The sequence below is a fragment of the Phocoena sinus genome, chromosome 17 (genome assembly GCF_008692025.1).
Source record: "Phocoena sinus isolate mPhoSin1 chromosome 17, mPhoSin1.pri, whole genome shotgun sequence".
Classification (NCBI taxonomy): Eukaryota; Metazoa; Chordata; class Mammalia; order Artiodactyla; family Phocoenidae; genus Phocoena; species Phocoena sinus.
Genome location: NC_045779.1, coordinates 15,072,265 through 15,085,696, shown reverse-complemented (window position 1 = coordinate 15,085,696; position 13,432 = coordinate 15,072,265). Strand labels below are relative to the sequence as shown.

The 13,432-nt window shown below is 43.9% G+C and overlaps 1 protein-coding gene across 10 annotated transcripts in view; it reads left to right on the top strand.

Moving 5' to 3' along the window:
* NCOA2 (nuclear receptor coactivator 2) overlaps positions 1-13,432 on the top strand; it is a 271,533-nt gene that overhangs the window by 216,109 nt on the left and 41,992 nt on the right. For 9 of the 10 annotated variants that reach the window (XM_032609401.1, XM_032609407.1, XM_032609402.1 and 6 more), the window contains 5 exons: positions 2,167-2,355; positions 4,707-4,808; positions 5,101-5,244; positions 9,268-9,415; positions 11,252-12,521. In XM_032609401.1, coding sequence (XP_032465292.1) covers positions 2,167-2,355; positions 4,707-4,808; positions 5,101-5,244; positions 9,268-9,415; positions 11,252-12,521 — 1,853 coding nt within the window. Of the gene's footprint in view, positions 1-2,166; positions 2,356-3,948; positions 4,102-4,706; positions 4,809-5,100; positions 5,245-9,267; positions 9,416-11,251; positions 12,522-13,432 lie in introns of those variants that run through there. The other variant, XM_032609411.1, reaches the window with a different exon arrangement.

Here is a 13,432-nt window from a genome sequence, read left to right as displayed (position 1 = left end):
GGTATGATGTGGGTGTATACGACATTCTAAAAATAAAATGCTGAGGAACAAGTGGCGTGTGGAGGTTCGAATGCTCCCAGCCTCGGAGCCCGAAATGGGCTCTGGGGCTTCACAGACTCCCCAGTGGCTCTGCAGGTGGCAAGGCGCCCCCCCCCCCCCGCCCCCGCACCGCCCCTCCACACCGCTCCCTGCTTCCTCTTCCTGTCTTCCTCATCTCGACCTGGAGATGCTATCCGAGAGTGTCCGTGATTCCGAAGGGCCATACTTTAAAGCAGGTGATTCACAGCATGGGCCCACCTCAGTGGCTGCTCTGGAGCATTGCTGTTCCCACTTACTAGGTGGCTCTTTTTTTATATTCTCACTTTAGCTGATGATGCTGAGAACGTCTTCATGGGTAAAAAGAAGTGCATATTTTAGTAGAGAATAAGGTCAAGTCCTGAGTTAGCAAGTATTTCTGTTCCTTTTCTTAAACCTGTTTATGCTGGCTGGTCTCATTGTTACCACGGTAAATAGGAAAAGGTCCTTTCACATTTCATTGTGGCTAGCTTTTCTTTAATAGCACAACCCTTTGTTCAAAGTGACTGCAACAGTAATACAAAGTCTATGACTGCTCGTGTGAGGTCCTTCCATTATATTCTCTAGTAAATGAACAAGAAAATGGGATGTCTTATTTCAAGTAACTAGTATTTTCAAATCTCTTCAGTAATTTTATGACTTCCTCAGAAGACCTATACTTATTAGTTCACTATTATTAATTCACTTGTCTAAAGAGCTCTTTGCCTTACTTTATATTGTACTTTTTTATACTTTCAAATTACGTATTAACCTGAGTTAGTAAGAACTTTTTTCTTTGATTACTCTATGTGGTCTTCATTATGTAAATAAGCTTTTAAGAATGCTGATGGTAAAATACACTTCTCAAATGTCTGTATAAAGCTAGCTATGGTTCCTCCTTGTAAAACAGTCTCCTGTAGTTCACTTGATATTTCCTTTTTCTCTCTAGGGTTTGTTTCCTTCTTTCTGCCTCTACAGCCCAGTGCTTGTGGGGTTAGCATTGTGTTCACCTAGGTGTCCTTTTAAGCGTTTTCTAACTAGTGACTTTTTGAGAGTGCATTTGCTTGTCTTAATGACTGGCCCTTTTTTCTGATTCCCCTCTTTCATCGTCCTGCTGGTCCTAATATCTTTTATTTTTATTTTTTTTCTAATATCTTTTAGGTAAAACACAAGCGACAGTAAAGAAAAGGGCACCAAAGTGAGAAGTAGGGTCGGTTCTGACTCCAGCTCTTCTAGAAGCTGAATATTTCTTTGCACATCAGTTTTCTCGCCTGTAGATGAGGAAGCTGATCTGGTGATCTGTAAACACCCTTAAATTCTCAAAATCAGTCATTATTTTATTTCTCTCTTTGATTTCTCTAATGCATCTCCCCCCCCCAAAAAAAAGAGGGCTTTCTTCTCTTTCATCTTTTTCTTGAATTAATATATGTTTCTAAGTATTGATACTAAAATAGAAGACATGTGAAGTAGTATTTCATTGAAAAGAAATAAATGACATTAGCAGTGTATCCTCAAGATCATCTCCGTCTTATGAAGAAATATGCATGAAGCAAAAAAAAAAAAAAAAAAAAACTACAGCCAAGTTACAGAATATACAGTAAAATTTCAGTTAAGTTTTAGGAAAGAAAGGTCAGTAAGAAGAGGCAGTGTGGGATGCCTAGAGCAGTTGGTTAAGTACCTAAAGGATCTCAGCCTTAGAGCAGGAGTACATGTGGATGGGAGACATAGAGGCAGCCTGACCTTTTAGACAGGGTAGCAGGTGCAAAGATACCCACGTGGGACTGGGTATGGAAGGTGCTGGTGCGGAGGCTTGTGCTGGGCAACATGAAAGATCTGGTTAGATGGGTAAGAGGGGGCTGGTCAGTAATCAGGGCCTGCACTTGAAGGGGAAAAGTCATGGTGAAGAGTGAGAAGTGTGTAAAAGACATTTGAAATTCCCAAGAATTAACCCAATAATTTTTCCCCTTTAGATTTTGAAATTACTTAGAAAAGTATAAGCACTATATGAAAGTAAGATAACCATATGTTTCCTACATCGTTTTGATAATTAGGCAGAAGCCAGTCTGACGCTAGTTTCTTTACACTGTCGGGTTGCTTTTGCCTTTTGCTCAGTGAACGGGGGAGCTTGGTCTGGCGAACCTCCCAGGCGGAACAGCCATACTTTCAATTGTCGGATGCTGGTAAAACCTTTACCTGATTCAGAAGAGGAAGGTCATGAAAACCAGGAAGCACATCAGAAATATGAAACTATGCAGTGCTTTGCTGTCTCTCAACCAAAGTCCATCAAAGAAGAAGGAGAAGGTAGGGGCCACATCTCTGGGATATGTTACATCATGTATTCCTGTGCTATTTCTTTCACACTTAATAATCTGAAATTAGAGGCCACACAAAGAAAAATGTAGAGGCAGTTTCTTTGTTCTTTTCACCTACTTAATAACTGAATTTATCACAAAAATTGTGAACTCTTTAAAACAGCACGATCCAGTAGAATTTGCTGTGATGATGGCAGTGTTATGTGTCTTCAGTGTCCAACACAGCCGCCACTAGTTACATGTGGCTACTGAGCATTTGAAATATCAGTAATGCAGTTGGGGACCAAATTGTCTATTTTATTAAGTTTTCATTTAAATAGCCCCATGTGGCCAGTAGCTACCCTGCTGGCGCACGTCCACTAGTGTTGAACCTCTCGGGGATCCTAGGCCCCTCTGAATGTCTACAGCAAGCTCCGAGCCACGCCCTAGAAAAACACGCATGGTACAAATAACATCTTTCGTATACTTCCAAGGGATGAATGAATTTCATATGGTTTGTCTATGGATGCTGCGTCCAGGATAGGAGAGGATGGAGACGGGAGTGGGGATTGGGAGAAGGGTTCCAAACTGTAAGCTCATAGGCTCTTCCCTTTCAAGAGATGCTGGTGTAGTGTCCACCCGCTACGCCCTCCGAGCAAGCCACTCCACACCGCTGAGTGTCACTGTCTGTGGCATGGGACAATGCTGAAGAGCGCGTTCTGCGTGTGTAGCAGAAGGGGAAGAGCCGAGAACCATCAGTCAGTGGAAACACTGTGGGCTTTGTAATCAGGCAGGCCAGCCCCTAAATCAGCCGCTTGCCAGCTCTGACTCTGGGCAGCCTTCTCGACCTCTGAACATCCGTGCACTCCCTTAACCAGTGAAGTCAATAATTCCAGTATCACAGCGTAATAAGGATTAAGTGAACATGCCTGAACCATGGTTGGCATTCAATACTAGATATTTAATCCTCTTTTAAAAAAATATGTAAGTAATTTTTAATTTAAATGTTGTTGGAAAGGAGGTTAATAGAGCTGTCACAGATGATACATAGTTTTCAAAATGAAATTTTTACATAGATACGGAATGTCAAGCGATTTTATTCTCCTGTATGCAACAGAGTGAGTGTTGCTAACACATCCATCTGTGATAATATTCGAAAGACGTATTCTACAGCTGAGCTGACTTATAATTTTGTGCCATATATTTATTTAAACATCTTCGTACATTTAAAATCTGATTCCGAATGTTTCCACAGTGTAGCGTAAGAGTAGGGTTTCTGAGGCATGGTGCGCTCACGTTCAAATCCTGGCTTCCCCAAAGTTTTGTGTGATGTTGGGCAAGTTACTGAAACTCCGTGCTTTGGATTCTCCTCTGTTAAATGGAGATAAAGCTAGTAACTGCCTCCGAGTTGTTAAGAGGATTAGATGAATCAGGAGCCTGTAAAGCAGCTGGAAGGGTGTCTGTCTCATAGTAAGTGCTCAAAAATTCAGCTTTTATTAATGTTGAGGACAAGGATTACATTTATTTTTGTGATACTCACTATTACTGGATATATTTAAAGAACTTCTTTCCCGAATTTAAAGGTGAACAATCATAAATCAGCGGCATAAGATATGAAGAGACTTTTTAAATCGACCTTTTCCCCAGCATGTTTGAAGTTGAAAGGGCTTGCAGTGTGCTCTGCATGTTACAAGATAAAACACATCCTCCCTGTTCTCCAGAAGTGAACACAGATACATAAAACAGTTGAAGTGGGGTAAGGAATAAATGCTTAGAGCTGTGTGAGAACCTAGCCGTGGCCCAGACTCTGAACTTGGCACACACTGCGTTTTCTAGGATTTGTTCTCCGAATCTGAGTCTAGGCGCTGTTTGTATACTTCGTTTTAAATTGCATATTGCCATTGTAGGAGCGTTGACATGGTTGGGTAGCAGGTATATCTAGTTTTCCTGTGTCTTGGTGAACCTAGAGCTCAAGGAGCAGGCCCTTGACAGAGTATCAGCGTTTAGTTTTCATCATTTGTGTGCTTCCCTTATGCATTCAGCTGGCTGCTACTATCAGCCAGTTAATAAGAAAGGCTTCCATTCTTTTCCACCACTGGGGACATGGTTGCAGGTGGTGGACTCTAGTGTGGTGGATGTGCTTTTATCACGTGTGTCGTGTGGCTTCAGCGGTTTATCCTCAGCCCCCCGAGCCCAGCCGCCCCCAGCTGCTTCCCACTTCAGGGGAGGAGCGGAGGTACATAGTGTTCCGTCGCTCTCTCCCTTATTGATCTACAAGGTTGTGCTGTCAGAAATGCATTTGATCTTGTCTGAAACACTAAAAAAGCCTGATTCGATAACCATCAATGTATGTGATTGAAGATTTGCAGTCCTGCCTGATTTGTGTGGCCAGAAGAGTCCCCATGAAGGAGAGACCAGTTCTTCCCTCATCAGAAAGTTTCACTACTCGCCAAGATCTCCAAGGTAAATTTTCTTGCCAAAGAAATCCTTCTAGAATACCTCCATGTTTGTAAATGCAAGGAACGGGTCTAGAAAATGATGAAGAAGCTGGTAGTAGTGGCTGCTGCTGGGGCAGAAGCGTGGAGGAGCTGGAGACGGGGGCAGAGGGGGGACACTTCTTTTCACTGTCTACCCTTTTGGTCCGTGCACTTGTGCTACCTATTCCAAATAAACAAATTTTTACCTTTTTAAGGTGTACTTATTTCTATAAAGAATAGATTAGTGCGTAGGTATAATGCTTGCTGTTATTTACTAGGCAAGATCACGTCCCTGGACACCAGCACCATGCGGGCAGCCATGAAGCCGGGCTGGGAGGACCTGGTGAGGAGGTGCATCCAGAAGTTCCACGCGCAGCACGAAGGGGAGTCTGTGTCTTATGCTAAGAGGCATCACCATGAAGGTAACCATCTCTAAATGGTACTTTTCTTGAAGTTCATCTTGCTAAATTCCTGCTTTTTTATGAGGGCTCTCTCGGAAACAGTGATTCCTGAATCCACCTCCGGGGACCTGGGTCTGGTGACTCTTTGGGTTCATACGTACTTGGCATCGTCTTGCCCAGAATTGTCGCCATCTGAAGGGAAATTGAATAGGAGAACCTGTAAGGCTAAGAGTGTGATGAAGTAAATTGAACTGGGCATGATGATCTCACAAAGACAGATGAAAGGAAAGGGAAAGAGATCATTGTCTCTGATGCTACGGCTTCTAGATGTGTAAAACAACGTACTGAGGTCCCCTCTAATAGCGAAAGAAATACCATCTGAATCATAAGGATGCTGTGGAAATAAGAGTGAAAGGAGGGCTTCCCTGGTGGCACAGTGGTTGGGAATCCGCCTGCCGATGCAGGGGACACGGGTTCGAGCCCTGGTCTGGGAAGATCCCACATGCCGCGGAGCAACTGGGCCCGTGAGCCACAACTACTGAGCCTGCGCGTCTGGAGCCTGTGCTCCCAACAAAAGAGGCCACGACAGTGAGAGGCCGGCGCACCGCGATGAAGAGTGGCCCCCGCACAGCGATGAAGAGTGGCCCCCGCTTGCCACAACTAGAGAAAGCCCTCCCACAGAAACGAAGACCCAACACAGCCAAAAATAAATAAATAAATTTATAAAAAAAAAAAAAAAAAAAAAAAAAAAAAAAAGAGTGAAAGGAAATTTGCAGGAGCAGGTGAATTCCTGTTAGAGGCGACAGTGGGATCCCAAGCCCTCCTTCCAGATGACGACCACTGAAGACCGCCCAGATGTTTCTCGAAAGAGATGAAGTGACTTGTCTGAGGTCGCACAGTTAGTTAATAGGACACCTGGAACTGAACCCAAGACTCAGCCCTCCTTGAGCACCTGCCCTTTGCCTGGCATTGTCCCTCGTTCCGTGAGCCCCTTGATTGCCACAGCCCACCTAGGAAGTGGGCGTTTGACTCTTGTGCTGTCAGTGGGGAGCTGACACAGGTGACATGGCCTCGGAAGCCTTCAATTAGAAAGTGTCAGCTCCTGGGACTTCCCTGGTGGCACAGTGGTTAAGACTCTGCAGTCCCAATGCAGGGGACCCGGGTTCGATCCCTGGTCAGGGAACTAGATCCCACATGCATGCCGCAACTAAGAGTTTGCATGCCACAACTAAGGAACCCGTGTGCTGCAAATAAGGAGCCCGTGTGCCGCAACTAAGGAGCCCATGAGCCGCAACTAAGCAGCCCACCTGCCACAACTAAGACCCAGTGCAACCAAATAAGTAAATAATTTTTTTTTTTTTTTTTTTTAAAGTGTCAGCTCCAGAGCTGGATCTGAGGCCTGTCCTGGCCATCACTTCACCACCACGCTGCTCCCATGGTTCTTTCTGTAGCATCACTTTTTCTCAAGTACATTCTGGGTTTTTGTTAAGTTGGTGAGAACAAAGAAAAATTCTTTTCTTTAGCAGGACTCCATGGGGGAGGGAGACACTTTTTTTTTTTTTTTTCCGGTACGCGGGCCTCTCACTGTTGTGGCCTCTCCCGTTACGGAGCACAGGCTCTGGACGTGCAGGCTCAGCGGCCATGGCTCACGGGCCCAGCCGCTCTGCGGCATGTGGGATCTTCCCGGACCGGGGCAGGAACCCGTGTCCCCTGCATTGGCAGGCGGACTCCCAACCACTGCGCCACCAGGGAAGCCCAGGGAGAGACACTTTTTCCTTCTGGTCTTCTGACTCCCCTCTCGTGGACCCTGCATGTCCTGGCAGGGGCACTTGGTTATGGGCCTGGATTCTATGGGGGCCACGCTGCCTGTGAGGGACAGGGGCCCTATGCCTTATAACTCAGTTTGGCAAGTCGTCTGCATTTTTGCAGAAAGAATTTGTAACTCATTATTGAAAATCAAGTTTTAGTTGGTCATCTTCCATTTAACGTGCATCCATGACCTTGGCATTTACCAAGAGTGTTTGTATGTTTACACTTTATGCTTTTAAGATTGATTATGAAAAAGTACAAGTCATGGTAAATGACCTCTCTCTCCATTCCCTTATTTTTCCCTCATCTTATTCATCCTGTTTATCTTCTTCATCCTTATTTCTTAGAAATAAATAAGCACATAATCCAACAATTTGTGTCTTCCAGCATTTTTCTGTTAAGTGGGAAAGAGTAAGAGGAAATAAAGATGCTACATTTGACAGAAATCAATAAGTAACCTGCCATTTCACTAGATCTGGTTTAAAATAAAAAGAATAGTAACAAAGAATATGAAATCTCCATCAGCAGCCGTGTTCAGTGTCCTTGGGCCCTGAGTAGCAATGCCCCACATTTAATCCTGTGGCTTCATGATTCCTTAGAAAAGGGTTTACCCAGATGTACTAGGCACTATGCTAGGTTTAAACAGATGGGACCCACTGCAAGGAAACGCTGCAGTGTATAAAATACATTTCATCCAAATGTGTGAAATAAGTCAGATTGAAGGTAATCATTTGCATTGAATAAAAGTCTGCTGGAAGGCTTTGTTTACATGGAGGAGCTTCCTGAATGCGTTCAGGGGCTTGCTGACACAAATCTACTCAGCAGAGGTGTTTGATATAGACCAAATGGAGATGGAAAATCTTGAGGGATCACAGCCAAGGTCGGATAAAATTCTGAAATTATAAGCCATCGGAAATATGGGTCCTATTATAAAAATGGTATTTATGCCACCTTTTAGTGGCATACTTAGTGTACAAAGCAAGGTACGTGTATGTACAGTGATTCATTTCCAGTACTGCCACTTCAGAGTAATCATGCAGCAGTTGGTGGCAGAAGGTAATACCTAAATACTGCATGTCCCTAAATACCTGGAACTGCAGGGGTGTTCGTCAGGGAAATTGCTCAAAGTGAAATTTTACCAAAAAATCTGAATCCGCATTGTGTGTCAGCACCTACCTCTGTCTGTCTGACTGTCTGTCTGTCTGTCTCTCTGTCTCTCTTTCTCTCTCTGTCTCTCATGGTAATTTTGTGGAATGGTGAATGTGCTTGGCCGCTTTGGGACTAACTTAGCCCGCAAAATTTGTGCTGAGGATTATGTGGTAGAAAATGGTAGTCTTCTTAAAATGGTTTAGAAGGTAACTAAACTGTATGGCTCCTTTTTTTCTGAATTGAAGTGTTCTTTTTTAATATGCAGTATTTGACAGTTTTAAAATACAGTTGTTTTAAAGATAAATCTGAAATTTTAAGGGAAATTATTTTAACCTAGTGTTATATTTTCTGCTCTGGTCTTGAAAATGGAAACGCCTGACTCTTTATCCAGTCATTAAACCAATTCCATGTCACTAAGATTTGTACTTTTATTATTTCAGTTTTCTATTTAGCCTTTTTTTCTCTGAAAAGATTCCTGTGATTGTTTATCTTTTACTTTCTGTTATCCTGACCACAGAAATAATACTTCTTACACACCGAGAAACAGAATTGGGGAATAGTAGTGTGAGATAATGGAGTAAACAGTACGTAACTTCAAGATGAATATTCGGAGAATATATTCAATGGCATAAGTTTTACTGTAACATTTACTACTGTATTAGTTTGAAGAGAAATTAAAGGCAAATTGTACCCTGTAGAGGTATCATGTTTATGCATTGCATTGTTTCCTGACATTTTAGACAAATCATTGTAAAGCTTGTTTTGAGTTAATAAGTTGTTTACACTCTGTTTTGCCATGATACTGAAGATTTTAAAAAGAACGTAGTTTAAGGGTCCAAGCTTCATTTGTGGGGGGGGAGAAGAAACAGTATATTGAATTTATCGGTACTTTGAATGAAAGATAAACGTGCTTTTAAAAATGTATAATATTTCTAATGTCATGAAATATTACTTACAACTCTGTTTAACCTGCTGGTAGGAAAATAATACACTTAACGAAGTTTATTACTGTTATTATGTCTTGTCCGGCCCTCACCTTCTGATTTTGTTTCTAAATGTGCGTTCTGCTTCCTTGCTTGCCTGCAGTGCTGAGACAGGGATTGGCATTCAGTCAGATCTATCGTTTTTCCTTGTCCGACGGCACTCTTGTGGCTGCACAAACGAAGAGCAAGCTCATCCGTTCTCAGACTACTAACGAACCTCAGCTTGTGATATCTTTACATATGCTGCACAGGTAAGCCTTGTTCTGAGACACCACCTGCCCTTCCCAAGTCAGGAGGAAAGGTTCCAAAAGCAGGAAGTCATCCCAGAGCTTGTCAGGTTTGGTAGACATTTCTGTTGACCAAGCCCAGGCATGTAAAATATAAATTAAGTTAAAATTACATTGTTATTAACTGTTGGCTAAAAGACAACTCCCGATACTGAAATTCAAAGTAGGGCTACACTTTGAATTTTAGCCTTAATATTAGTGAATTTTATTTTATTTTATTTTATTTAGACTGTGCCACGTGGCTTGTGGGATCTTAGTTCCCCAACCAGGGATCGAACCTGGGCCCTCGGCAGTGAGACCGTAGAGTCCTAACCACTGGACTGCCAGGGAATTCCCAGTACTAGTGAATCTTAACACCCAGCTGGAAGGACATAGACTAGCACTCACTTTGCTCTGACATGACTGACTACCTGTTACATCAGAGAAGAAAATTGATCATTTCCCAGCAGTGACACATGCAGGGCAGGAATATAGAATGACTTCTGCTCCTGTGTGTTTAAATCTAAAACTTTCAAATATACATATACTTAGAAGGAATACTTTAGATTATTATTCTCAGGTGTAAATTAACTTTTTGACATTAGACTTTAAATTGAAGGGTAGTGAACATTTCCGTAAAAAATAAAAGAAAGGAAACTTGAATGTTGATTTTAAGGTAAGTGTCATAACCATATAGTTTCAGAGCACAAATTTAGAGAAATGATTGTATTTCAAGTTATGTAAATATTTACATGTGTGCTACGTAAAACTTTATGAGGTGCTATCAGCAGATATCTAAAGTTGCTCTGGAGTTCTCTTTTGTTACATTTCTCAATTATTTTCTTATTGCGAATAAAAAAATCAAGCAGCCCTGTTTGCCAACTGTTAATAAATCCGACCTCAAACTGAAACAATTTGAAAGTGATTACAGATGTGCCACATTTCACCCCCCCTAACTGAAAGCTGGTGTTTGACAATTTGTGAAACCTGTTTTGTTTGGATTTGTGAACACGCTTGGTAACTCACAAGTGACTGCCAAGCTGTAAATTAAAGCTCATAGGGCTTGGAAAATCATCCAGCTCAGCAAACCTGCTTTGAGACCAGGAGCGGAGTAGGGTTGCCTGCGAGTTGGGGAATGAGCTCACAGACTCGGGACGATCTGCAGTTCCTTCCGTGTGGCTGAGAGGCTGTTGCTTTGCCTTCCAGGGGGACCCAGGCGGGGGATCTGTTAGACAGGTAATCTAATTCTAAACAGTTTTGGTAACTTTACTGGCTCTAAAACTTGCAGAGTTTCGAAGAGTTAGGGGCAAGTTTTTTTCCCTCTTAAGTTTACTCTTCATCTTGAGCCAAGTAGCACACATCAAGCTCCAGGCTCACAGATGGGTCTGTTGTTAGGAATTGTAATCTGGCAGATAATTGAAGGCAGCTATACTTGTTTGGGTCGTTTCTTTCAGACAGTACAAGCTCTCAGTTATTCGTGATAACGTACCGTTTAATGAGAAAGGTATGTTATGTAATTGGAAGCCCGCTAATGTCCTGTCTAGCACCTATGCTTTCAGTATGGTAGTAGTCAAATTTAAACACAACTTCCTCTGTAGAACCACAGATGTCTTAATGAGTGGACTGAAAAACATCCCTCTTGGTCCAAAGCACTGCGTGTTCGTTCTTACCCGTAATTGCAGATTGTTTCATCAAAGTATTATCCTTTCCTTCCGTGTCGTTCGTTCTTTTAAAGAAATGAGGCGACCTCATTTTCGAAAATTAATAACAACTTGCTCAGTATCTTCCCCTTTATCTTACATTTCTTTCCTCACCCTACAGAGAGCAGAATGTGTGTGTAATGAATCCGGATCTGACTGGACAAGCGATGGGAAAGCCATTGAATCCAATTAGCTCTAGCAGCCCTGCCCATCAGGCCATGTGCAGTGGGAACCCAGGTCAGGACATGACCCTAAGTAGCAATATAAATTTCCCCATGAACGGCCCAAAGGAACAAATGGGCATGCCCATGGGCAGGTTTGGTGGTTCCGGGGGAATGAACCACGTGTCGAGCATGCAGGCAACCACTCCTCAGGGTAGTAACTATGCACTCAAAATGAACAGCCCCTCACAAAGCAGCCCGGGCCTGAATCCAGGACAGCCCAGCTCCATGCTCTCACCGAGGCATCGCATGAGCCCTGGGGTGGCCGGAAGCCCTCGAATCCCCCCCAGTCAGTTTTCCCCCGCAGGAAGCTTGCATTCCCCCGTGGGAGTTTGCAGCAGCACAGGAAATAGCCATAGCTACACCAACAGTTCCCTCAACGCACTGCAGGCCCTCAGCGAGGGGCACGGGGTCTCACTGGGGTCGTCGCTGGCTTCACCGGACCTCAAAATGGGCAACTTGCAAAACTCCCCGGTGAATATGAATCCTCCCCCGCTCAGCAAGATGGGAAGCTTAGACTCCAAAGACTGTTTCGGACTTTACGGGGAGCCCTCGGAAGGTCCAGCCGGGCCAGCAGAGAGCAGCTGCCACCCGGGGGAGCAGAAGGATGCCGGCGAGGCCGGCCTGCCCCAGGCCGGGAGCGGCGAGAGGCCTGACGGGCAGGGCAGACTGCATGACGGCAAGGGGCAGACCAAACTCCTGCAGCTGCTAACCACCAAATCCGACCAGATGGAGCCTTCGCCCTTGCCTGGCGCTCTGTCGGACACCAACAAGGACTCCACAGGCAGCTTGCCTGGCTCTGGGTCGACGCACGGAACCTCGCTCAAGGAGAAGCATAAGATTTTGCACAGACTCCTGCAGGACAGCAGTTCCCCCGTGGACTTGGCGAAGCTGACAGCAGAAGCCACGGGCAAAGAGCTGAACCAGGAGGCCAGCAGCACAGCTCCTGGGTCCGAGGTGACTATTAAGCAGGAGCCAGTGAGCCCCAAGAAGAAAGAGAATGCACTGCTTCGCTACCTGCTCGATAAGGATGATACTAAAGACATCGGCTTACCAGAAATCACCCCCAAACTGGAGCGACTGGACAGTAAGACAGACCCTGCCAGTAACACGAAATTAATCACTATGAAAGCCGAGAAGGAGGAGATGAGCTTTGAGCCCAGTGACCAGGTATGGTTTGTCATGTGTCCCCCCAAGTGTACTGATCCATAGCCATCAGGGATTTCTCCACAGGGGCCTTCTGAGACCTCAGGTGACTGGATAAAAATAAGTCTTCTCCTTTGTTCTTGCCTTGAAACAGAGTTAATTCTCACTGAGGCCGCGTGTTCCAAACACTCTGTCTAGCAAAGAGTGACGTCGCTATAGAGCTGACTTTTATCTTGTAAAGGGTCGAGTGGTGATATTTCAGGCTTTGCAGGCCTCACACTGTCTGCCACAGCTATTTAGTTCCACCCCTGGCTTGCAAACACAGCCCTAGACACTACACAGGAACAAACGAGCGTGCTGTGTTTCAGTCAAACTGATATTTGAATTTTATACAATTTTTGCGTGTCACAGGATCCTCTTCTTTTGATTTTTTTTTCAATTATTAGAAAATGTAAGTCCATTCTTAGTGCATGGGCCATACAAAAACAGGTGGTGGGCAGGATCTAGCCCGCAGGCCAGCTGGGGTTTGCTGACCCCTGTTATTAGAACATACCTAAATTGGAGATAATCACTTCCTCAAAAGTGGGCTTTGTCAGGACAGACTTAATTAAATTATTTTTTACTCACCTTTCCCTTTTTAAGAGCAGAGTCTGACTGGTTTTCAGACTCAGTGAAGATCATTCTACCTCTCTTTATTCTCAATCATGACTTCTGCTTAACGCTAAAGAATTTCTTAGACCATCGGCATAGAAAGTATTTAAGGGGAAATGGAGAGTAGAGGGGAGGTAAAGTTGGCCTTGATGTTGGTAGAGCGGAACCATCAAATATAAGTGCAAAACTGAAATAATAGGTTGCGTTATCTGTTGTTCTTACGTGAAAAATTAATTTCCTGAGAAAATCAAGGATAGCTAAAGTGATATTCAGAGTCATTCTTG